At 57.5% G+C, this 25111-nt stretch overlaps 1 protein-coding gene across 7 annotated transcripts in view; it reads left to right on the forward strand.

Annotated features, from left to right (window-relative positions):
* The window catches only part of CASZ1 (castor zinc finger 1), a 147770-nt gene that overhangs the window by 79785 nt on the left and 42874 nt on the right, over positions 1-25111 (forward strand). For 2 of the 7 annotated variants that reach the window (XM_061184980.1, XM_061184981.1), the window contains exons 3-4: positions 2236-2287; positions 14498-14536. In XM_061184980.1, coding sequence (XP_061040963.1) covers positions 14521-14536 — 16 coding nt within the window. In that variant the 5' untranslated portion in view covers positions 2236-2287; positions 14498-14520. Of the gene's footprint in view, positions 1-2235; positions 2288-4361; positions 4447-8703; positions 8871-13914; positions 14053-14497; positions 14537-25111 lie in introns of those variants that run through there. The other 5 variants (XM_061184978.1, XM_061184979.1, XM_061184983.1 and 2 more) reach the window with 4 other exon arrangements.

Raw genomic sequence — 25111 nt, forward strand, 5'->3', positions numbered from 1 at the left:
TGCCCAGTCACTCACTCACACAGGCCAGAACCAAACAGCGGGAACACTGAGAGGCAGAGAGTGACAGGGGAAGATGCCCGGGCAGGATGGAGAGAGAAAGTTGAACTTCTTAGGTCCCCACGGGGGTTCCAGAATCCACCCAGTGTCCCAGATCCCACCCAGAGACAGCCTCCCTGCTCCCGTCCGCCAGGCCGCCTGCCCCAGGGCCAGGTGAGGGGCAGGACCCCAGTTCACGTCCTGGTCCCCGCACGGTAAGCATCTCTGCCCCTCCCCATCCCTCCTCCACCCCCAGCCAACTCCTGGAAAGTTTCCTCCCCGATTGTTCTGTGTGATCAGATCTGCAAGTTGCTCTCTAAGCTTCTTGTCACATTTTGACTTAATGAAGTGCAACTGCTGAGGGATTTGGGTTCAGCGCTCCGGTCTTCCGCGCTCCCTTGTTGTCAGAAAACAGGGGTGGTTGGGGACGGCAACACCGCACTGCGAGTCGTTATCATTCCGGTCAGTCTGTTTAACACAAAATTAAACAAAGAACTAATTAGTGCCTCATGAATTAATAAATGCACAGTTGCTGGGGAGGATGGGAGGGGAGAAAAAGGTGGTGGAAGGGAGATACTGGAGTTGTGGAGTTGGGGGGCTTTGGAGGTTCAAGGGAGGCTGGCCGGGGTGCCTTGAGAGATCTCAGGCGGGCGGGTGTGGGATGGACCGGACAGCGATGACGCCCCGCTGGGCCCCTGGGCGGGCTGGCTGGGCTGTGAGCTCTGACAGCCAAGCCTGCCCAGCGCCTCTCAGCGGAGGCCCAGGGTCTCTCTCCCTTGCCCCGTGGCCCAGGCCTGCTTGGCCTCCACTTCATCCAGCTCTCCTCTCCGACTGCTTGTTTTTTCCACTATCCCCACCTCGGCCCCCTCTTCCATCTCAGCAGGGCTCCCCTTTCCTCTCTGCTGCCCCGTCTCTCTGTCCGCCCAGCTCTCTGCAGAATCTTAGCTTCCTACCATCTGCGTCAGATGGGCATCAGAGGCCCATGGGGTAACCCCCCCAACTGCTCGATGCCCACCAGAGCCCGGTGTCCAGCAGGGTGGGCTCTGCCTCAGTGGGCACCCTCCGCCCAGGCAGCCCAGCAAAGGCAGCGAAAGCTGGCAGAGGACCCAGCCCTCCTTAGGAGGATGCGTCAAGTACAATTAGCATTATCTGTCTAAATGTGTCCTGGGAATGGGAGGGCGGGCGGCAGAACTGGGTGGCATTCCCGGAGCCCTGTACAAGGTCACCTCACCTCTCACAATCCCCCCAATCTGATTTGGGGATTACACAGCCTAAGGAAATTGGTGTTATTCCTCTTGCATCATTGATAAGCCACAAAGGAGGGAGTAGGGAGAAAAAAAACCTAATAAACAGAAAACCCTTCCCGAGTATGGGTGGAGTTCTGAAGGCCCACGGGGTGGGAGTGGGGTGGGGTGGCCCGGCCTGGCTCGGGCAAGGGCAGGTGGGCCCAGGTCAGCAGGCAGAGGGCTCCTTGGGTTTTCTGTCCACACGAGGCGTCTGTCCCATTTGAACCTGGCTCCCCAGACTCACACGCTGGGCAGGAGGGCCTGGGCCTGGCAAGCTGGGCTGAGTCACGTGTTGGCTAAAGACCCCCTACCTTGCTGGGCCATTCTCCCTCTCCCTCCGTGGGCCCCCGGCATGGCTTGTGACTCATCAGTAGGACCCCAGGGTGGAAGGTGCTGTCTGCAGCCTATTCCTGGGAGTTGAGGCCTCCTGGTGCCCTGGACCCTGGTCCACCCTTGCCCCTCAGTCACCCATCTGCTGTAGATTTTCAGGGGCCAAGGGAAGAGAGTGAGGGATGGGTGCTGCTGTAGCCTGTCATCGTCCCCAGGCCCTGCTGCTCAGCCACTGCAGCTCCAGGGGAGCACCCCGACCCGCACACCCGCATCTCTGCCTCCACGGAGGTGTGTGCAGTACGCTCTGACTTTTCTCTATTTGGTTAGGGGTGTCCTGAGGACCATATTTCCACTGTGATCAGCCCCTGCTGCTTTCTGAATTTTTTCAAATTTTGGTCGGCACGTCCTTTCAGATGGGCCAAAATCAGTGCCCACTCCGCACGTCTGAATTTTTGACACCCTTGGCCACCCTGGAGCATCAGCCCCTTGGCCTGGGGGTGGCAGGGAGCCCTTGGGCACACACTGGGGAGTTGTACGCATCCTGCCTTGAAAGGCTAAGAGGCTCTTCTCTGTCCCTCCCCAGGATGAAGTGACACCCCCACTGCGAGAGAGGAGCCTCTAGGACCCGCTACAAGGTAAGGCCTGAGCCCTTCCCTGATCCGTGGGTCCTTCCCCCCAGTGGTGACCACGCGCCTGGTACACATGTCACCCTGGGCTGGGCCCAGTCGTGCCGAGCCCCCAGGGTGGGTCTGGAAGATGGAGACAGGGAATTGGAACCACACTGCCCATTTGAACCTGGCAGGAAAAGATGACCCCGGTAGAAGGGTCTCAGATTCGTTCTTAGGCTGGAAATGGGCTGGGGACCCGTGGATCGCTGACTCTGGGCGTGGAATGTGTTCAAGGCAGCGTGAGGCAAAGGGGCATCTGTGGTGCCAGGGCTCAGCCGCCCGGCAGTACCGTGCCCAGCTCTCCGCAGTGCTGTCTGCCCACTGTGGCTGCTGCCAGCTCTCCCTGGAAGCTCTGCTTGTAGCTTGTGCTTGGGGAACCGCGTGGACTTGAAAGCCCTAGAAGTCCTCTCTCCTGGGAAGCTGCCGGCCCCGTGGCCTCCTCCTTCTTCCGCGGGAGGCTGGCAGGGAGGAGGCCCCGGGCCCTGAGCCCAGATCAGGCTGCTGCCCTTCCCTTCCCCAGGCACTGGGCTCCCCTGGCCTGGCCGGGCCTTCACAGGCTGTCTCAGTTCTCGGGTGGCTCGAGGAACCTCGGGGCCACCGGGCCTCGGCCCCAGGCAGCGCCGTGTCAGAGGTGACCGGTGGAACGCCAGTGTTATGTAAATAGCGGGGCCTGCCCGGCGGGCGAGCTGGCTGGCTGCAGCCATCCATCATCCGTGCTCGGCGGGGCGGGGGACAGACACGGCACCGTGCGCCTGGCTCCAAACCTGTTTGTTTTCCCTTTGTCTCACGCATTTCGGGGGCCCGGCTGTGACCGGCTCTGGGTTTTGTCCTGCTGGCCCCCTCCCCCGGGAGGACGGGGGAAGGGAGGAGATTCGCGAGGCTCCCACCGCGGCATCCCTTTCGGACTTCAAAGGCTCCCCCAGCATTGTCTGTGCCGGCGGGCAGTGGCCCTGAAAACGTGATCAGAGGCGGCCGGTGTAGGGCAGGCCCGGCCCGCGCCCTGCGCTCTCACTGGGGCCTGTGGATTCCTCCCTTTGCCGCCAGCACCACCCTGGTTACAGCTCTGCTCCCCGGGCCTCTCTCCTTGCCTTTCTCTCCCCTGGCATCCCTTCTGGCCAGCCCGACCCTGCTGCTGCCCCACTCCTGTCCTCTCTTAGCCAGAGCCCAACACCTCTCTCCTGGCATCAAGACTCCTAGCATGTTGAGAGCTTCAACTCTCCGCCCCTTCATATCATCCCTGAGACTCTGAAGCACAGTGGAGGGCTTAGGATGCTGGGAGCTGGGATGGACCGGTTCCTGGACATCTGTTTCCCATCCAGCCCTTGTTCTCTTTCCCTTCTTTTTCTCCACCCTCTGCTGGTAATGAGAACCTGATTTCCTCCTGAGCCCTCTGCCCAGCCCTTCCTTCCACTTCTTGGCAAGGTTCAGATTGGCTACTTCTGTCCTGAAAGTCAGCCCCAGGTGCTTCCATTCTCTGGAGCAAGGCTTGGCAAAGTATGACCAGAGGGCCAAATTTGGCCCACTGCCTGTTTTTGTAAATAAAGTTTTATTGGAACACAGCCACACCCGCTCATCTGCATATCAGTTATGGCTGCTTTCACTCTATGATGGCAGAGCTGAGTAACTACAACAGAGCATGTTTGGCCTGAAAAGCCTAGAATATTTATCTGGCCCTTTATAGGAAAAGTTTATTGTCTCTCCCTCTGGGGTTTCTGGCTCCTGCCCTCTGCTCTTTTTTTTTTTTTTCCAGTGGTAAAATATACACACCATGAAATTTACCATTGTAACCATTTTTAAGTGTGCAGTTCCCTAGCATTAAGTACGTTCACAGTGCTGTGCAACCATCATCCTGCTCTGTGCTTGTGTCTTGCTCTGAGGGGCCCAGGCCTGTCCCTAAGGTTGCGGGGCTGCTTGCACTCCTGGTCCCTTTGGGGCTGCCCTTTCTCTCTCTCCTCTTTGTAGGACCTCATCTCCTGCTCAGTCCCACCTACCTGGAAGTCCCGGCTTGTCCTCTCCTTGACAGCCACTGTCTCCTCAGATCTCTTGCTCCCAGCATCCAGGAGCCTTGTGTCTCCATCCTGTAGCCTTTAGCAAGTTCTCAGATCCACAGTTTCCTCTTCTGCAAGGTGAGCAGAATATCTACTTTGCAGGGTTATTGGGACAAGCGAGTGAGTTAATGGGGCCGAAGGTGTCTAGCCCGGGGCCTGACAGGTAGGCAGCGCCTGCGTTCCCTCCTTCCTTCATTCCTTTTCACCTGCCAGAGCCTGGGTCTCCACCATGCATGTAGGAGCCAGCAGTCATCCCTAGGCAGGTTCCATGCAGTTCCCCACCCCTGCCCCGGGACCACTGAGTCCCTCACCTTGGAGAAGCTGAGGCTCCTCGCTTGAGCGAGGGCCGTGGAAGAAAACGCCGCACGGGTGGTGGACGGGGAGTCACTGGAGTTCTCAGGTCGGTCCCGGGTCCTCCATGTCTGCTGCAGGGCCCTGGGAAGTCACATAACCTCTCGAGCACCAGTTTCTCTATCTGTAAAACGGAGCCCTGACCACCACGCTCTGTGCTTTGCAGGCTTGTTGCAAGTACGAACTAGGATGCGTAGGAGAAAGCTGTGGGGTCTGCTGAGAGCAAAGCAAGCCAAGGGAAGGGTCCGGGTCTGAACTTGAGCCCATTCTGGGGCAGTTGGGACCCAGTCTGCAGTTCTGTGGAGAAGGTCCTGGACGTTACATGGTGGGCACACGCTCAGTACAGGGGCAGGGACCAAGGCTGCACATTACTAGCGCTGTGAGCTAATCTGGGAGCCAGGCTCCAAGCCCTAGAGGAAAGGCTGGCAGGGAGGGGGAAGGGGGGAGCGGGAAGGAAATTGAAGCTGTGCAGCAGTCAGAGGTCTGAGACGGGCTGGGAGCCGGGTCCCCGCACAGCTCACTAGTTGCCCTTTCCTGCTGCTTCTGCTGCCGTCTCTCTTACTGTCCTCTTTTCGCGGGCTCCTGGCCCTTTGTAGATCTGTTTTCCCCTCCAAGCCTTCTCTCTGCATCCCATTAGTTTCTCTTCCTCCTCACCTTCCCACCGCCCGTACTGCCACCCCCAACTCCATGGCGCTCTTTCTTTCTCCCTCTCTCTCCTTTTCATCTACTCCGAAGGCTTTACTTTACTTCCTTGTCACCCTAATTGATTGCATTAACCTTTCAGCGTATTGGATTTCCTCGGCATCGTGCAGAGAGCCCTGCGCAATATGCTTATAATCTGAGCCATAATGGACAGTTTGCAGTCAACAAGCCCCTTCTCCCATCTCTGCCATCGCTCCCGTTGACATCTCTCTTGCCCAGGCCACCATGGCCACTTCCCCTGCCAGCAGGGGTGGGGCAGTGGAATAGGGCTGGGAGGAAGCAGGCAGAGCTTGGACCCACCAGTGGATTTCCCTGCCTCTCCCCTCCTGGCTCTGCCCCCGGCCCTGCCTCTGCTTTTGCAAGCCCCCCAGGTCCTTGCCTTGTGAGTCTCTCTGCTCCTGGGACTCTCCGCCCAATGAGTGGCTGATGGAGCCAGCTTGGATTTGGCGAATAAGAGAGTCCCCTGTTTCCACCAAATGGTCCTCAGAGGAAACCTCCTTGCCTGGGAGGCTTTGGGGAAAGGTGATGGTGACCACTTCAGGAGGTGGAGAGTAGCTGAGAGGAAGAGTCTGAGATTTCTGGGCTTGCCTGGCCCCTGAGCTAACCAGAGGCCTCTTTGGATCTTCTGGAAGCTGGGCCCACTCCTGGAAAGGTGTGGGAGTGCAGAGGAGACAGAAAGAAGGGGATCTGTCGAAGGCAAGGGAAGAGAGACAAAGACCCTGCTGGGGCTGGCCTGGGTGCTCAGGGCAGCAGCGGCCCCTCCCACTGGGCGAGGAAGCAGACTCGTGGCCACATTTGGGCCCTGGCTCCTACACTGGTCCCAGGATTGTGTGATTGGGATCCTTGGTGGGCGATGTCTCAGTCTCTGTTTCTCATCTGATGCTTGTCAGTAGCTTTGAGCAGACCCCCCTGGCTTTATCAAAGGAAGAGAGACGTGATCCCGGCAACAGGGCTGTAAGCCAGAGAGAAACCTCTACAGGGCAGGAGGGCTTGGCCTGACAGGAGACTGGCACGGGAGAGGCAGGAGGAAATGAGAGCTGGCTTCTCAGGTTGGTAAGAATGGGCTCCCTCTGGTGAGTTCCCAGATGGGCACCTGCTCGTCCAGCATCAGGCAGAGGAGCCAGCCCATGCCAGCTGCCTGGTCCTGGGATCTCAGTGAGTCCTGGCCCCGGAGGTCCTGGCCAGGGCTGCCAGCCCTCAGACCCGCAGCCCAGTCAGCTGAGTCTTCATTCATAACGGGATAGACGTCAGGTTGAATACATTAGTGTCAGGCCAGAGGAGCAGGATGGAAGCTCCCCTTAGCCCTGGTGATACTTCTTCTCTCTTGTACTGCTCTCTCTCTCTGCCCTCTGCCCATCATCTTCTCCTTCTGACCAACCCCCCTCCTCCCATCGCTCCATCACTCCGAAGGGCAGGCTTTGGCAAGAGGGGGCCAGACCTACGTTCTTCCCATCCTCTCCCAGTGATTTTGGGGGTGGGCAGAGGGCGCAGCAGGGAGAAACCGAGCAGCGAATTAAAGTTTGGTGATTGTCAGTGTCAGGAGAAGCTAAATAACCCTGTAACTAGTATGAAGGTGAATTCACGGTCTGCTGCACATGGAAAATATGAGTGCTCTGTGAGACGGGGAGAGTGAGCACAGAGTCTGCCTGCCACGGTGGGCAGCCTCCTCTCCAGGGACGCGGGCGGGGAGGCAGGAGGAGGGCCATGCATTTTCCCATCCCTGCCAGGGAGCAGTCACCCAGGAGCCCCAACCAAGTACTGGGGGCGGGCAGCTCAGCTGCTTGACAACCTGCTGGCCCTGCCCCAAGGCCCCAGGTAGACATTTGTAAGCCCCAGCAGTATGAGTTCATGGATACCACCCAGGCCCCAGGATGCCAGCCCATCCTCCACAATCCATATGAGTGACTACTCGTGAATCCTTAGTGAGTGTTAGTCTGTGCCGGGCTATGTGCTCTGTACGCCCTTATGACAGCTCGATGCAGTAAGTGCTGTTATCATTCCCCCTTTTTATCCCCACTTTTTTATAACCACTTTATTGAGACATATTTCACATACCAAGTGTACAGTTCAGTGGTTTTTAGTATATTCCCAAGGTTGTGCCACCATCACCACTATCTGATTTTAGACTATCTCCATCACCCCAGAAGGAAAGCCCGTACTCATTAGCAGTCACTCTCCATTCTCCCCTACCCTCAGCCCTTGGCAATCACTGATTATTATTGACGGTGATGCTGAGAAAATGGAGGCTCGGAGAGGGTCAGTGACTTGATTGAGGTTGCACAGCTGGTGAGAGATAGAGCTAGGGTTTGAACCCAGGTAGTGGGACTCCAGTGCCCGTGCTCCGTGAGGGACTGCCCGATGTCCTGGCTGCCTACCCCCCACCACGTGCCCTACCAGATGTTTCTAACAGCATGGGATCAGACGTGTATGAGCACCATCCAAACACGTAGGCCCAGGTGGCAACACGCATCTCTCTCCCCAGGTATACTTGGGATTCCACGTAGAAAAAGTCACACGCCTCAGAAGGACAGCCAACCTCCCCTCTTCCCCAGCCAAGCTCCTGGAAGGGAGGGCTGGCACACGAGCTCGCAGCAGCAGGGGAGCCCAAGTGGCCAATGAGACCTAGGTGGTTTGGAGCTTTAAGATGAAAAATCCCCATTATCTCCTGTAGCTGATAATTGCAACTGAAATAAAATGCCAACATAACATTCCAGAAAAGGTCCCTGCCCAGGTTGGGGCCACAGGCTGTGCCGTGTCCCTGGGGGCAATGCAACGAGCTCAGTTCCCCGCATCACGCTTTCTCTGTTTTTTCTTCTCTCTCTTTCCTTCTGTCTTTTTCTCACTCCCTCTGCTTCTGTCCTGTTTCTTCTCGCCTTTTTTCCTCCTGCCTGCCTCTTTCTTCTTCACAGGCCCACTTTCCCACCCCAAAACTTAAAAAAAAAAAAAAACAACAACTTTTTGTGACCACACTCTTGCACTTGCAAAATTTGGGAATTAATGTGAAACTGTTACTGCCTCTGATAAGAGATAAATACAAGGATGAGAGACAAAGGGAAAGGTAGAGAATGAGTCTGTTGGATTTGGTTTGGGGTTTTTTCCTCCTTCTTCTCTCTCCCTCCAAAGCGGAGGATCCGGCCGGGCCAGTTTGGATATTTATTAAGAAAAAGCCAAAGATAATTAACTTTTTTGTTTTTGTTTTGTTTGCGGGTGCCTCCCCTGCTGGCACTCCTGACTGCCTGGCAAATTAAACCTGCTCCCTGCTCCCTGGGTGCTGGGCTGCTGGCAGCTTGGCTGCTGGCAGCTCAGCTCCTGGCTGCCCTGAAACTGCTGGGCCCAGCAGCTGCCCACCCAGCCACCCACCTTGGGTTTCAGATCTAAGGTCCCTTTATGCTACCACCGGTGCCACCTCCTCAGGCTCTTCTGACTCCTAGAGCAGGCTTTAGAGTTGGGTAAGTGGCCTGCGGGGGCGGGGGGGGGGGCGGTGAGAGAGGAGGGGCTACCGTTGGGGTTATGGCCAGCACTTCCCTAAAAGGAGATGGGGGCGAAAGAGTGAGCTCTCCCGCGGGGCAAGGGTATTCCTTCTGGCCAGTTCAGCCGGTCAGCTTCCCAGAAGAGGGTAAGAACAAGGAATGAGCTGGAAGTACAGGGAGAGGCCAAATTTGGGCCATGTCCATCCCCAGCTCTTCTCTCAGGAGGCTGGTACACAGCCAGGACCCATGGTTCCTGGGAATGCTCTGGAGAAGGCTCGGGGCCACGGAACCCTCCCATGATGTCTAGCCACCCTCAACATGGGGTTCCGTCCTACTCCCACCTCTGACCCAGCCCAGGCCATCTGGGGGCCCGGCTGGGTGGTCAGAGAGCTGGCAACTGAGTAAGAAGCCGGCTGCCTCTGGTCTGCTGCCCTGAGGCCAAGCTGTGACCTGGGCCCGAGCCATGTCCACGGGCCAAGAAGGTAGCAGTTATAGACCTCACTCTCCTTGGGGGACAAAGTTGAGGGCGTCTCAGGAGCCAGGACAGCCAGTGAGGATGCGGGGCCTCTCCAGGGGAAGTTGAGGGCATCTCAGGAGCCAGGACAGCCAGTGAGGACGCGGGGCCTCTCCAGGGGCCAGCCCAGCTCCAGCTGCTTGCGGTGGGAGGTGTGCTTTGCCCCTCTGTTAAATCAATATGCCTCAGCCCCTCCCCTGACAGGGCCCTCTCCTCTGCCCCCCTGGTTTCGTTCTCAACCTGGCAAGTCGGCAGCGGTGTGCTGTCCCTCCAGGTGGGGAACCTGCTTTGGAGCCGGGCTCAGAGAGTAGGGCATTTTCCGAGGATTTTGCTGGCCCCCCTTTTTTTTCTCTGAAATATAAGGATGTGCAATTTTTTTGGTTTCAATTTAGCATTGGAGAATTTTATAATTTAGTAATTAAAATCTCTGATAGGCTTTAGAAATTGCGGCTAATTGAATTTAATGGGAAGATGATTTTCAATTTTATTTGATTACCGGGACCCCTGGCATCGGTATTTATGGGAAAAAAATGGGAAATGTGCTGTGTGGGCTAAGATGGCATAATTGAATTAGGGATAATCGGATTTCTCCGTCATGAATTTCACTATAATTTTCCTATAATTTTCCATTAGATATCTAGTTTACAAATATTCACAAAGAAATGAAGCTCTTTCGGAATGGAGATTGCTGGCTAACAGGATTACGGGGCTGAGCGTGCGGCCGTGCCAGCCCCTAGACCGCCATAATGCGATCCCTGTATCTGCCTTACACTTAGCCCGAGCCCGGCCTCAGCCCATCGCTCCGCCACCCACTTTGCTGTGCCTCTCTGCTCTTTGTTTCCTCTTCATCCCCGTTCACCCCCTGCCCCAATACCCACCCATCGGGGGCCCATGACCTCTCGTGCCCTACTGGCAGGCTATCCCATCCCCGTGCCATGGCATCTGGGCTCTGCCCTCCATCCCCACCATCCTCCCCATCCACACTTCGCTCACTCAAGGCTCCCCCTGACCCCTCCCGCCGCCCGCCTGGGGAGTGCACTCACACGCAGGCACACAGACTCCCCCGCAGGTGCGAACATGCTTGCTCACATGCACCCGCAGTCGTCTGGCCAAGGCTCCTGTGTCCTGGCCCAGTCGCCTCAGAGGGAACCAGTTTATTGGGATCCTGGGGTGGGGTGCAGGAACAAAAGGAGCTTTGTTCAAGTTTATGTGAAAGCTACAAATTCAAAATGAGAGCAGATAAAGCATGAGATACCTGGTGTGTAAGTAGCCTGGTGAGTGAGAAGGCCCCGGGCTCGGGAGGGAGAGAGAATGAGTGGGCAAACTGGGGATGCGAGGGCGCCGGGAGCCAGTGAGGGAAGGTTGTCCTAGGACAGCTGATAGGTTCCCCTGGACCCGTGTGAGGGGCCTGGTGGGTGGCATTGCTGGGCAGGGCACCACGTTTTCCCTTGGAGGTGGGGTGTGAGAGGAGGAGCTGGTGGCTCTGGGCCCAGGGCCTCGAGACCAGGAGGAATTGTGGCACTGGGCTTTCCATTCCCCGGGCCCGAGGCACAGAAGCTGTGGCCTGGCCTCAGGGTCGAAGAGGTGTTACCACATCAGGGTTCGCAAGGCAAAATGGGCCACAGGCTCAGAGGTGCCAGGGTTCTGGGCCTTGGTTTGAGTACACACACGGAGAGAAAGAGAAATCGGGGGACCCCTCCATGACACGGCCTCAGCCTTCTCAGATCTCAAATCATAACATGCTAAGATGGCCTCATTTTCTGTGCCTCTCAGGAAGGCCCCTCACTCTTGGGCAGAGCCTCTTAAGCCTGCAGTGGCTGATGGTGGCCATCGTCTTGGCAGAACTGAGGCTCTCCGGGCAGCTCACGCCTCCCTCTACCACTGGCTGTGCTTGGCGAGCCCCTCTCGCCCGCCCTGCCTGTTCCGCCTTCCTTCCGGCTCTCTCAGTTCTATCCCTTCAGCCATTCCTCTCCAGCCTTTGTCCACCAGAGGCCCCCAGGTTATTGTGCAGCCAATCCTGTTGGCCCTGCGTGAGTGACTGGAAGGCACGCCCTCCCATGCCCTGACCGCCATCAGCAGAAGCCCAGAAGGACATTCATAGGGAGCCCATAGGCTGTGTGGGTCACATATGCAGGGAGCTCCCCATACATGCACATTTCAGATGCACCCAGAAATCACCCTTCTACCCCTATGTCTTCAGGCTTCCTTCTACATCCCAGTTGCTCAGATGGGGAAGCAGACACTACAGGATTGGGATTTGGGTTTGACTGACTGCTGTTACAACCCAAAGCTGTAAGCCTTGCTTTGGGGAGTCATGGGTGGGAGAACCCAGCGGCATGTGTGTACCCCAGAGCAGTCCTGGACACCGCAGTGCCCTCTCTGAGACCCCACCTGGGGAGAAGCTCATGGTCCTTGCTGCCTGGTTGCCCAGTGCCAGCAGTTGTACCAGCCTCTGGGGAGCACAGGGCTTGGTTTGTTTAAGGAGCTCTGCTCCCTTGTTCAGGGTTTTAGGGCTGGGGGACACTCAGAGCTCCTGGGCCTCTCCAGCTACTCGTCCTCCATAGGCATGGGGCAGGTCTGAAGGGTAGAGGGTTGTGTGACAAGCAGGAATGGGGGTTGCCAAGAAGGCAACAGGGAGAGCAGTCGAATGGGGGAGGGATGCTAATCTCCCTGTGAGGCCATTTGGAACTAAAGTGCAATTTAAAAAGTAAATAAGTAAATAAAGGGAGAAGAAAAATAAGGGGAACGTGGGAAAAAGAGTAGATTGTTAACTCCCTGACTTGCCCCAAGGCCTCCCTGGGCCCTTCCCTTTGCAAAATAGAAATACTGCAAAAATAGTCCAGCGCCATGTTGCTGAATGCTGCCCAAAGACCAGAGAAAAGAAAGCCTGGGTTCTGGTCCCCTCCCCTCATTGAAGGCAGTGTGGCCTCCCCTGAAACAGGAGAGGGGAGGAAGGCAGCAGGGTCGCTGCAGAAGGGACAGAGGGAGAGCTGGGGACAGTGAGATCCAGGTACTTCACAAGCAAAACTGCCCACCTTCCTGCTCGCCTACCTGCCTCCTTCCTTGACCCCCACCCAGTGGGTAACTTAGATGACTAAAATTTAAGGAATCTCAGCATATCTGGCTGCAGCAGGGACATCTGGGGACCGAAAGATACACCAAAGTGCTTTCTCTGAGGGGAAAGGAGGGCAAGGAGAGAAGAAGTTGCCCTGGTCCAGCGATGAACTGGCAGACAGGAAATGCGGCGATGTCAGAGGGGCAGGTGGCAGGACGCTGGCTCCTTGGTTGAGGGTTGTCTGCCAGGGCCCCGCATGGGAGGTGGCAGAGGCAAGAGGGCCGGTTGGCAGCCCAAGTGACAGCGCGGATCCGTGGTGGGGGCCCTCGGAGGACAGGCGGCCAAGGCAGGGTGAGGGAGGAAGGAGGTGCCGTCCCCACTGCGGGGCTGGGGGCGCAACTGCGGGGCAGCGGGAGCAGGACGGCCTGGAGAGCAGTGATGTGGCGCGGAGCCGGGGTCCACCCGCAATCGGGGTGGGGGCGGGGGAGCCAGGGCGCATTTAAAGGCGAAGCCAAACCAACGTGGCGGAGCCCTGGGGGTCCCCGCACTCGTGAAGCCTGTGGCGGGCACGGTGTGCGGAACAGCGCGAGGCCGATGCGAGTGTTCCCCGGCACACCCAGGCCCAAGGCCCCAGAGTCTTTCCTCCTCAGAGCTAAAAAACACCACCACCAACAGCAACAGGAAGAGATTCAGGGATGGGGAGGAAACAAAACGCCTGGTACCCCAGCACCCAGAGCCCGGGGGGCGCACCAGGGCGCGCGGCTCGGTGGGCGCGACCCCGCGGCGCTCACACCTGCGCCCGCCGGCGCGGAAAAGTTTGCTCGGCTGCGCGCGGCGCGAGCCCTCGGCCGGCCGGCGCCGGGGAGTGAGTCCGCGCGCGGCCGCCATCGAGTCGCGCTCGCGGGGCCGGAGCGCCGAGGAGAGCGCGCGCCCGCCCGCCGGCGTCCGGCCAGAGTTGGCGGGGGGGCGCGAGCGCGGGCCGCCGGGTCCTCTCGGACCGCCGCGCCCCCCTCCTGCCTCCCCTTCCCTCCCGTCCCCGGGCGCCGAGTCCCCGCCTCCCTCCTCCGAAGTCTAAGGTTTGGGCAATCGCTGAGCCAATAAGGCGGGCCGCCCGGGCCGGTGCGCTGAGGTCGCGCGCACGAGCGTGAGGGAGCGGGCGCGGGGCGAGGGCGCGCGTGTGAGGAGCGCGCGCGCGCGAGTGAACGGACGGAGGCGCGCGTGAAGGAGCGGGCGCGGGGCGGGCGAGCGCGAGCCCATTCACTCCAGCCTCCCGCGGGCGGGCGCGCGCGCGGGCGGGCCGAGCTCTGCTCTTTCACCTGCCGGGGCGGTGCGGGCCGGGCCGGGAGGAGGCGGTGCCGCGGCCGCCCTGCCAATCACCTCGGCGCCTGGCAGCGCCCCCGGCCGCTCCCGCCCGCCCGCCCGCCCGCTCCCTTCTGCCAAACTGTTACCCTGAGTGTTACCGTCAGGAGCAATGACATCAGGGCTTTAAAACAACTTGTTATTCGGGGAGTAATCAGTCGCAATTAGGCATTAATTAAGTATTATGAAAGTTGATTATTTAAGTGAATTCGGCTTTCGACTCTCCGACTATGGTGAGTACGGGAGTGGGGCGGGGGAGGGCAGGGGGCGCCGCCGCGGGGCTCCGACCCTGGCGCGGGGGCGGGGGCGGGGACGGCGGGAGCGGGGCCGGGCGCGGGCGGGGGCGCCCCTCGGCCTCGGGGGCCGGCCGGGCCCCCCGACCCGGCGCGCGTCTATAAATAGTTTCTCTTTTAGTTTAATAAACTCGAGAGCAGAGAGGAGCTGCTTTGAGTGTGCAGTGCCGGAGCGCCAGAGAGAGAGGGGCGGGAGGGAGAAACTTTCCCTCTCCCTCCGGGTCTCCCTTCTCATTTCTCCCCCAGGCCCGGGGACTTGACCGCCCGTCGATGGGGGGAGGGTGCGGAGAGCGGAGGGGGAGAGCTGGGGTGGGTAGTGGGGGGCACTGCGAGAGACTAAACAGATTTCTTTTCTTTCCTCTTCTTTTTTTGGCGTTCCTCGAAGAGTTTGGGACCAAAGAGAGGAGAATGGATCTTGGTACAGGTACCGGCCGGTGGGAACCAGGGGTGGCTCTTTCACTTTTCTTTCGGTTCTTTTACGGAAGTTATTATTTTTAGCCCAATGAGGTAGCAGCTGAGCGGGGCGGGGTGGGGGGTGGGGGGTGGGCTGGTCTGGAGAGGGTCTGCTGCGGGCTGCGCTTCTCGCCTGGGTTTCTGGATTGTGAGGCTTCCGGATGATATTATTGTTATTATTTGTTACTTGCTTAGTGACTGTGACTAATTTGATGCTTGTCATTGTGAAAGAACCTAGGGGAGAGGGAGCTGGGGGGCACCCAGAGAGAGGATTTAGGGGGTTTTCGTGGGGTTTTTGTTTTTTGTTCTCCGTGTTTTTTGAACGGCTGCGTGTTTTTTCTGTTTTTTTTTTTTTTTTTTCCTTCCCTGGCAAAGATCTCTGTGTGTCTGGCTGTGGGGTGTGTGTTTTTATTTTTTTAGTGGGGGATGGTTTAGTTTTTTAAAGCAGCGTCCTGTTGGGAAAGGCGGTTAGTCTGGTTTCGGGGCGACTCTCTCAAGGTAAAGGAATTTAATTTATGTGGGACAAGGCTGTGTCGGATGATCAAGCTGCTTATTATGGCTAATGAGTATTTTTCACCTGAGAATCCGTGGGATGAGGCGGCTGTTATCAGTTCAAAGTGAGGGGCCCAGGACTCTCTCCCATCCCCCTTAGCCCCTACCCTGGGAGAGGGTAGACCAGACAAACTACTGAGTTTGGACGTATGGGTTTTGGGGGGCCTAGCATGGCACCTAGGTTAGGGTCCCACGTAGCATAGTGCTGGCCTGGAGCAGAGTTTATCCTGAGATTTTGGTGTTTTATTGGTTTTAATCTAATTGTATTCAACATTTCTCTTCTCTTCCCATCTGAGGTTCCAATCTGAGTCCAGAGTGAGGTTTACTTTACGTTCTTCAGGCTTTCCCTTAGCCCTCTGTACTGAAATGGAATTTTGACCAGGACCCTCATCCTAGGCTGTCTTCTTGCTAAATGTCTTTAAAAGAAGTCAGTGATAAACAGGTTCATAATTCATTGAGATTGATCTCTGAACCCTTCTGTTTCATTTATAGAAGGTGGTATGGGTGGCTGTTAGAGTGGTTGTTTTTAACGGCCCAAGTTCATGGCATTGCCCCTTGGGATCCATAGGCTGACATTTGACCTCCTGAAGTAAAAAGGGAGTGGGCAGAGAGGGCAGGAGGCAGCACTAGGGGGCCCAGGATAGGTGACAGGACATGGCAGCGGCTTTGGGAAGGAGGGAAGTGTGTTTGTTGGGGAAGGAATATTAAGACTATGTCCAGCCAGGTGTGATCTTGGAGAATTCGATGTGGAGGTCCTGGGGACCTCTGTGCCCAGGAAGGGTGCAACAACCCCTGCTGGGCAAAGTGGTTAAGGTGTCTAAGGCCACTGCTGCCACCCTGCCCCTCCCTGCCCTTCACTCCCACAGAGAAACAGCCCCCCCCCCACCTCTAATCAGGTGTCTCATCGCCTCCCTCTCAGGCCCCACCCCCTTTCTTCAGAAATGGGCCGCCCCCCCCCCCCCATCCCAGCTACGAAGCAGACCTTATAGATGCGCCAGTGGTGGTAATGCACCACCCCCTACCTGGGGCAGGTGAGCCTCTGCTTGTGGGCAGGCACAGGGGACCTAGGCATTACTCGGCTGGAAGTCGGGCCCTCAGCTTCCTCCTTCTAACCCAGATGCCAACTGGAGCTGGAGTCCATCCTCCTGCCCTATACCCACCTGCTGTCGGGGCACGACTCCAAAGCCTTTCCGTAGGGTGTCCCCGACTGGAGAGAGGGCCTCCTGGGCCTGCGGGTGGCAGAACCTCTTGTAGCATCTTTCCCAGCACTTACTTCTCCCAGCCCTCTAGGGACAGGCTCTGGAAACTTTTCCTAGAAGTTAGAAGGGCCCCTTTGGTCAGCTGGTCCCTCCCGTAGCTGGAGCAGGGCCCTCCCAGCAGGACCCAGGCCTGGACTCTGGCCGCTCAGTGAGGGGAGGTCCAGGGTGTCAAAGTTCTGACTGTTTCCTGGAGAAGTCATTTGGTGATACCATCTCAACCTTTTCTTCGAACTTGAAAGTTTCCCTTAATCTCAGAACTTCAGAAGAAAAGCACTTTTTCCCCTCTTCACAAAAAAAGGGAAGCAGGTGGGAGCTCTGAGATCCCCCTCTGAGCCTGTCTCTGGGCTCACTGCATGCTCATCTTTCCTCAACCTCTGGGATGTACTTCTGCACACAGCCAGGGCCAGGGGCCTCGTTTCTGGCCTGGACTCATTGCTGATGTGATGAGGAGCTCTCTTCTTTTGGGGGACCACAGGCAGCTTCTGCCGAGGGCCTCTCTAGCACAGTATAAGGCTGGAGACACAGGTCCCAAAGGGTTGCTGGCACCAGGGACCCAGTAAGCGTTGGATCGTGGGTTAACATCACTCCGGGTCTAGGTTCTGAAGCACTGCAGCCATAAGTAGTTCAGTGGTGGGAGAACCAGGACTTCTCAGGAGGGGACAGCAGGACCTCAAGACCCTCAGGGGCCATGTGGACCCCTTTTCTTCCACCGTAGTTCAGCCAAGGGCTGGATCAATCTGGACGTCTTTAGCAATAAAAAATGCCGATGTCGTCCTAATTCACCAGGCCCCGAGATGACAGCAAATTTACATTTTTTAATTAAACTAGCAGCCAGTTTTTATGAGAGGGGGTTGGGTTATGCAAATCAAATGGTTGTGTACGGAAGATTAGGAGAGTTTGGGAATAAATTCCACAAATGCTAATAAAAAAAAAAAGGAAAGAGAAAGAAAGGGAGGGAGGGAGGAGAGAGAGGAAGAGAGGAGGACATAGTTCCATTAGGCCCTTTTAGAGTGATTTCCCTGGGGGAGGGAGTCAGGAGGGGGAGGGGAGGAGGGAGGAAGCTTTCAGACACAGGTAAATCCATGCTGCAGTTGGGAAGCTCCCCAGGATTAGGCCCCGCTAGGCTGATTCCTAGGCCCTGAAAAAAACTGGAGGCCAGGGCGAAAAATGGCTTTGAAACAGCAGTAGAGCTTTGAGAAGGAACTTGCCCTTGATTCTTAAGGATCTGGTTGTAATTGCCCCCGCTCTCCCTAGGGAGGTCTTGAGGAGAGGGGGAGGGGCTGTCCAGGGCTAGAACTGTCCATCAGAGGATCCAAGGTAGGCTCTGCCAGGTAAAGGGCCAAACAGGCAAGAGAGCAAGTTCAAAGGGCTGACCAGGGACCACAGGGGGAGCCGTGAGGGGCACCACTGCCCACTTGGCACTGTGGCTGTAGCTGTGTTGTCTTGGTGAGTCAGGGGGAGGGATCAGTGCTGCTCACTGCCCCAGGCCTGCTTCTTTTTCCCTGGGATAAGCTCTGCTGGGACTCCAGGCCTGGACCCCCTTGCATTGCATACAGACCACCCCCCCACCCCCACCCCACATTTATCCTGGCCCCCAGCCTCGGCTGTGGACGAGGCCAGGAATGATGGGGTCAAGGGAGCTGAGACATGTTGGCTTAGTAGCCTGGTTCTTGGAGTGGGATGTCCACATGCTGGCCACGTGCTTCGTGGACACACAGTCTCGAGGAGGGGAGAGGAAAGGCCACAGGCTTTTTCCAGGCAGTAGCTGACCCCAGAGAGCAAAGAATTTGCCTTCCCCAACCCAAAGTTGCTGCTCTGAGTGTCAGCCCACCTCCAGACTCTCAGGACTGCTGTGAGCCACCGGTTCAAGGCCAGGGCCTTGCCAGGAGTGGAGGCTTCTAGGAACCTTGCTGGCTCTGGTCACACTGGGGCCTGGGAAGGTTCTTGTGCTGTTTCTGGAGGAAGAGAGTCCATGCTGAGTTTGGGCCAGAGCAGGTTGTCCTCAATTTTTCTTCCTCGAGCCTTTACTTGGCCAGGTACACCCACTCAACCAGTCTAAGCTGGGGCCAGTCCCTACGGTCAGGTTGGGCACCGGTTTTGCCAGTCTGCTGCAGGGGGTAGGTGCTTCGGTGCCATCTTGGCAGGAAGGAGCAGTCAGAGCCAAGGACAGAATGGGCTGTCTCCGAACTCGCGAGTTTCCTGGTACCATTCAGGCAGAGGCTGGCTGTGACGTTTGGAGGGGCGTGAGCGTCAGATGACCTTTAAGGTCTCTGGTTCTCCAGCTCCCAACCTGATTTTACTGAGAGGGTTCAGTGGGGCATCTTGGGGGACGGGTTGAGTGGACGAGGTGAGAAGCACACATTTGGACCTTCTCTTTGGAAGAAAGCATTCGAGACAGGCAGCTCTGGATTGCGAAGTGGCCCCTTGAACCAGCCCTGGCACTGGTTATAAGATAATCAGAGCAAAACTCTGGATATAAGGCCTGGAGTAGTCATTCTCCCAACAGGAGGCAGAGGCAGTGAGGGCAGGTCTGAAAGATCCCTAGAGGGACCCCATCCCAGGCCCTTTTTCCCTTGGGGATCAACCAGGGGAACCCATTAACTCTCCTGTCTAAGAAGGGCACTGGGTCCAGTTAGTCAGACCTCTCTGAGGGCTTTGCCGTCACTGCTGGTGTTCCCCCATCCCCCAGAGCCAGGGAATCTGGCTGAGTTGCAGCTTGGGTTTTTATGATGGAAAAATAAAATAAATGGAGGCACCTTTGGAGGGCTGAGTCACGGCAGCAGCATCTCCTCATTAAAGCTGCTGCCCCTGGCTCAAGTCCCTGGGCAGAGGATTGGGTGGGACCCAGGAGGCTCTGGGCCCAGGCTCCTCCTCTTCCTGGACCCTGCCAGGTTAGTGATGCGCCTGCCCCCTCCGTCAGCCTCCTCTGCCTGGCCCACCATTCTCAGAAGAGTCAGGCCATGTCTTTACCCCTGCTCCCCACCCTCACTCCCCCACCCCAGGCCCCAAGGCTTGTCCTTTACACCGCCCTCCCTGAGCTGGTTTTTAAACCTCGACCACCCTGGCTGCTACCACGTCTCCTCTTGCTCCTCCTTTTCCTTCTCCTCCTCCTCATCTTCAGGGGGGAAGGAAGTTGCTCTGTAGTAATTACAGCCTGTGGGTCCCCACGGCAAGCAGCAGCTGTTCCGGGGTAGCTGGGCCAGAGTACAGCAGGAAGAGCAAGGAGCCAGGGAAGAGGAGGAGGAGGAGGGCTGGTGGTCCCAGCGAGCAGAGGAGAGGAGATTGCTTCTCTGGGATTGATTGGAAGAAGTGGCAACTTGGTGGTCCAGCGTTCACCCCTCTGGCTGCCTGACTACAGCATAGCATCCTCATACCCCAGACTCATCAGGACATATCGTGCCCTGAAGGGGAGGAAATCCCATGCAAGTAGTGAGGTCTACAATTCAGTAAGCACTGGGGAGCACCCGCTGTAGGAGCTGCAGAAATGAAGGCCGCCTGGTCCTTCCCAGGTTCCTGGGGTCTGCCTGGTGGAGGGAGACAGGTGCGTTTATCTGTCACACCAGGTGGGAGTGCTGGGGCCGAGAGCCCAGGGAGCTTTGTGAAGGAGTGGTCTTTGAACTTGACAAAGGATGGGAGGTATTGGGACAGATAGAGATAGACAAACGATGTTTCCTGTATCACCCACACCTTCTAGACTTCCACCAGCCTCTTCTCTCTCTTGCCTTGTCCTCCTCTCCCTCCTCCACCCCACAGCCCACCGCCCCGGCCGCTTCGCATTGTGCAACCACAGTTTTCTGCCTCTTCTGGCCCAGACCGCCCAGCTCCCTAAAGCCAGACCCTTCTGCCTACCTTCTTGCCCCTCCCCCTTTGCCCCCTCACACCCAGGTGGCCCTGGAAAGAGACAAGAGATCAGAGGTTGGCTGGGGGCCTGCTGCTCTGAGCATCTGGTTATACCCATGACATTGGTGTGTCAGTGGGGCACTCGGGCTTCTGTACTCTGCCCTAAGAGACCAAGGCCGGGAACCCTGCTTTCTTCTGCTACGGCTTTTTGTAATGGTGACCATTATTAGAGTTAGCTCTGCGTTCACGTCTCCTCCCAGTGCGCGGTACAGGGCTGGTCTCGCGCCTTCCCACTGTTAGTGCTGGTGGAATTGATTGACTGATGTGCCTCTTCACCAACTGCCTCGCCAGCTTCTTAGTGGGGGCAGCAGGAGGCAGGCAGGAAACATTTGGTGATTCCCTTGGGACCTGGGCCTTCGCTCCTCGAGAGCTTTGTACACCTGGTTTACAGGAAGGAGTGGGGCTGGGATGAGGGATGACACGAAGGGGGAAGGTGGGCATAAGGATGAAGGTAGGCGTGAGTGGTTGATGGGGGGGGCCCCATTAAGCTGCTAACCATGACTGGGTTTGGGGGCGGGGGGGTCTTGCCGTGGGGTCACACTTGCACACGCAGTCTGCTGCCCTGGAGGGGGCGGGGGCAGTAGCCAGTGGGTGGTCCAGGACTTCCCTCTATCTCCTCCCTGGCCCGTCGCCGTCTCCCCGCAGCGGACCTCGCTGTGGCTTGCTCATCCTTTCTAGGTCCTGCTTACAGTCCCAGGACCCCCCCAGCTGGGTAGATGCAGTGCAGGGAGTGAGGCCAGAAGGAAGGGGTGGCTCGTACTAAGGTCTACGCCACGTTGCCAGGGCTTTGGACCTCTGCCCCCTGGCCTGGTGTTTGGGCTGCTCCTGATCGGGCTGTGGGGTCTGTTCTTAGAGCTTCCCATGGGCCGCCTCCTGGGGGCTCTTCTGGACCTACAGTCTTGGCCAGTGCCAAGGGGCCAAGGAGTCCTTCCTGAAGTCAAGAGGGCCCTCTCTTGTAGCCTTCTGACCTGAGGCTTTGTGGGAGCAGGTTGGTCCAGGATGTGGCTTTGGAGCTACACAGACACATTGTGTGGCTCCAAAGACCAGGGATTCCCAGAGGAAAGCTTCCCGAGTTGAACCTTGACGTACGTTGGCCTTTTAGTATAGGGCTTTCTCCATGAACTAAGGGGCCCCTGGAGGCGGTGGGGGGGTGGGGCGGGGAATATACTGTGTGAGAGCAGGAGATGCATCGGGTGGGGGACTCCAGCCCAGTGAGAAAACAGGAGGAGGCATCCAGGAAGCACAGCAGGGAGCGAATTCTAGAACTTTGTGTCACCAGGAAGTGCATCTTCTCCTTGGCATTGCTCTTCACCTCCCTCTAGGCCCGTGCCTTCCTCCTTGCCACCCCTCAGCCAAAGAGCTCAAGGCCCAAGGCCAGCCAGGAGGGCTGCCTGGGAGATAGGGGAGCCTGGGGAGGGATTGACCAGGTGTCCCACTGCCCGGCAGGGGGCGCCCCACTGCATCTGCCCCAGTTCCAGGGACGGGGACGTTGGTCCGGGGTCTGGTCCAAGCCTTCTGGCCAAGGGTGAGGGGAGGAGGAGCCTACCCTCCCCACCCCCGGAGGTTCCTTGGCTGAGTTTGTTTTGCCAGGGTGACCTGTTTAATCATCTCATTTTCTGGTGGCCGTTTATTCCTTGTTTCCACGGTTACGGCCCCATTAAGGGGAGAAGCAATAAGGCAGTGAGTCAAACAGGTAATAAAAACATTAAAGCCCATGTGCACAGAGGAAGGGCGGGCGGGTGGGAAGGGGGCTCAGCGAGGTGAGACGGCCCAGAGAGAAGCAGAGGTAAGAGGCCACCCGGCCTCGTCCTCCAGAGGCCACTGAGAGAGCTCCTGGCAGGAGGAAACAGAGGGCCGCTCCCCACACCCCTGCCTCTGGGCTGCGCCCTTTGGGGGCCAAGACCCAGTACGAGCTTAGAGCCATCCCCAGCCCTTGGTCCCCTGGCAACAGGCTGTATGTTGGGAAGTAAAACAGGAAGGAGAAAAGTGAGAGCCAGAGCGACAAAAGCCTCCCCCAGGACTCTGGCCGGCTGGTTGTGTGACCTGTTCGCAGCCTCACACTGTGCGGGTGGGGGATGATTTCTGACACTGTTTCCAGCTCTAGAACTTTTTTCTGCCAACTTTATCAGAAAGCATATTTGTGGTGAGTGCTGCTAACAGGGCCAGTCTGGTGAGTAAATATTCCTGGTGTGGACAGCCCTGTGACCTTGAGAGGGAAGAGCATGGCAGGGGGGCCAAGGGCATGTAGGGCGAAGAGGCCAAGTGGCCCCAGTGCTGGGTCGGGGGCCTTCCGAGGACGGTTACGGGGGCCGCCGGGGTTAGGTTTGTCCCCAGCAGCACGGGGAGCGACACTTAGGTCAGGCTGAGCAGGGTGACTCTCCCATCGGGGCTGGGCCTGGAGCCCTTGGTGTTGCGCCTGGAGCCCTTGGTGTTGCTCCCGGGGAGGGCTGGCTGGCAGGTTCTCCTGTGGCTCCGTGGAGAGGCTGCCCTCTCTCCCTCCCTCTCGGAAGTGGAAGCTGAAAGGAAAGTCAGCCTCTGGCCCGGCCCCTCTGAGCCCAGGGCCACGTGCCTTCCTCCCGGCGCCCCCTCCCTGGGAGCCTCCTGAGCGTCCCCGCCCTTGAGGTTGACAAGTGAGCAGACTGGGTCAGCAGGGCTGACCGGAGGGGAGAGGGAGAGGCTGGCCGGGAAAAGTGGGGTCAGGTAGGAGCAGCGGGGCATTTGGGTGCTTGAGCCACCTCCCCTGCCTGGTGGCTCAGAGGATGGCTCGGGGCCACCCTGTGGCCGGCGAGGACCATCTTTCTTTCTCTCTCCTGTGTGTTGATCCTTTGCAAACTTGCAGAGGTCTGTGTTTCCAGCTATTAATTTCAAAGTTGATTTCTGACTGGACAGGGATAGAAGAAGGTCTGGGGAATGGGGGAAACCCTCTGGCTGGGAAGTGTGTCTTGGGAACAGACCTAAATGAGTTAATATTCCGATCAAACAATTAAAAATAGCAAATGCTCCCACGGCACCAGCTGCTGAGGCTTTCAGCAACTGCCACCAGTAGGTTCATGGGGCAGGTGGTGCTGGCGAGGAGTGTTTTCACAAACAGCAAATATCAGGGATGACGGTGTGCCCCCCACTTTCCTCCCAGGACCCAGGACAGTTGTTTAGGGGCTCCCAGTTCTCCTTGAACTCCCCTCCGGGGCCGGGAGCCAGGGGTCTGTGCAGCTTCAGGGCTGCCCTTCTCCCCTCCAGGGCCCGGCCGCAGCGGTGAAGTCATCGCCAGATGCCTGGGTAATTGCTTTAAGAAGCTAACTTAAAATAAGATGAAAACTTATATTCCTGGGTAAGGAGTAATTTCCCATCGAATAGTAAATTAATGAAAGGATTATACCAGGGGGCCTGGCCGGGAGGCCGTGCTCATCTGATAAATCCAAGTGGCTTGGACAAAACAGTTCTGGACCAGGGGGCTCCCCTGAACCTCAGGCCAGGCCCTGCTTCCTGGCTCCTCTGGGGCTCCGCCGTGGCCTGCTGAGTTGGGAGGACACGTTCCATGTATGCTCAGGGTCCCCTTCAATGACGGGGGACCAGCTTTTCAAATCCCCAAGGTGGGAGGGGCTCCAGTCTGACCTCCCGCCCCACGTGGGCAGTGCATCCAGGAGGTGGAGCGCTTCTCTTGACACCCAAGAAGGAGGGGCTTCGGGAGCAGTTTCCAGCTGTGACTCCATGTAGTCAGCGATGTAGTGACCACCCGCCCTGGTTTGCCCAGGACTGGAAAGACCCATGTCCCGTGAACCCCCTCAGGCCTGGAGGCAGAAGGATGGGCTTATTGACACAGCCCCTCCCTCAGGGTCCTGGCGAGCCTGAGCACCTGAACTAGCATAGTCTCAGTCTAGGATGGGTTACTTAACAACTGGCGCCACCGAAAACCACCTGGCTCCGGCTCCGTGGGCTGCGTTCAGCCAGGTGCATGTGGACTCGAGCGGGTGTGCACACACACCTCCCCAGGCACGACAGGCCACTGCCTGAAAACCTCTGCTGGGCATAGGAAAGGTCTTGCAGCTGAGGCCCCACTCCTCCCCACCCTGTTAACACTGAGCCCCCCCCCCATAGTGGATGGGGTGCAACGTGCAGAATCATGACGGCAGAAACCCCGTGAGTTTACCCAGTGCCCTCCTTCCGAGAGACTCCAGGCACACCACACCTACTATCCATTTCTTCTCATCGGTTCCCTCGGAGAAAGACACAGGGAGTTGTCCCGTTTCACCAGTGGGGAAACAGGAGGCCCAGAGACACTTAGGGATTTGTTCCCAAATGCAGGGAGACAGACCCAGAGTAGGGCTTCCCCAAGGACCGTTCCAGTGGCAGCGTGGAGTGGAGGCCGCTTTCAGCCCTGGTTATTGACTGTGCTGCCTGGCCCACATCCCCATCTCTGGGCTCCACCTATATCCCAGCTGTAACACGTGGACGCATCCCCGGGCCTTCCCTGCAAGGTAAAAGGCAATTGTTGATGCAAATGCATTTTGAACTTTTTGGAGGAAGCCTCCTCTAAAAGCATTCATTATTGCCTATCTCCTGAGAAAGGGGTGCTCCCGTCTGTTTTCAGGGAAGTACCAAAGGGGAGTTGAAAAACATTCTGACTTGTTTCTATTGAAATGAGAATGGACTGGACAAAGCGTTCTTCAGGAAGAAAGTCTAAATGAACGGACGTTCTCCTGGGATGCATGTTTGTCAGATATGTTTCTGTGTAAGCATGGATTTTGTTGGAAGGAAAGATCGGGAGACCCTTGCAGCTCAGCTCACCACTGGCCCTCACTGCTTCTAGAAGTAACGGGGCTACCTCGGGAACCGTA

Source organism: Eubalaena glacialis, chromosome 3 (assembly GCF_028564815.1).
Source record: "Eubalaena glacialis isolate mEubGla1 chromosome 3, mEubGla1.1.hap2.+ XY, whole genome shotgun sequence".
Classification (NCBI taxonomy): domain Eukaryota; kingdom Metazoa; phylum Chordata; class Mammalia; order Artiodactyla; family Balaenidae; genus Eubalaena; species Eubalaena glacialis.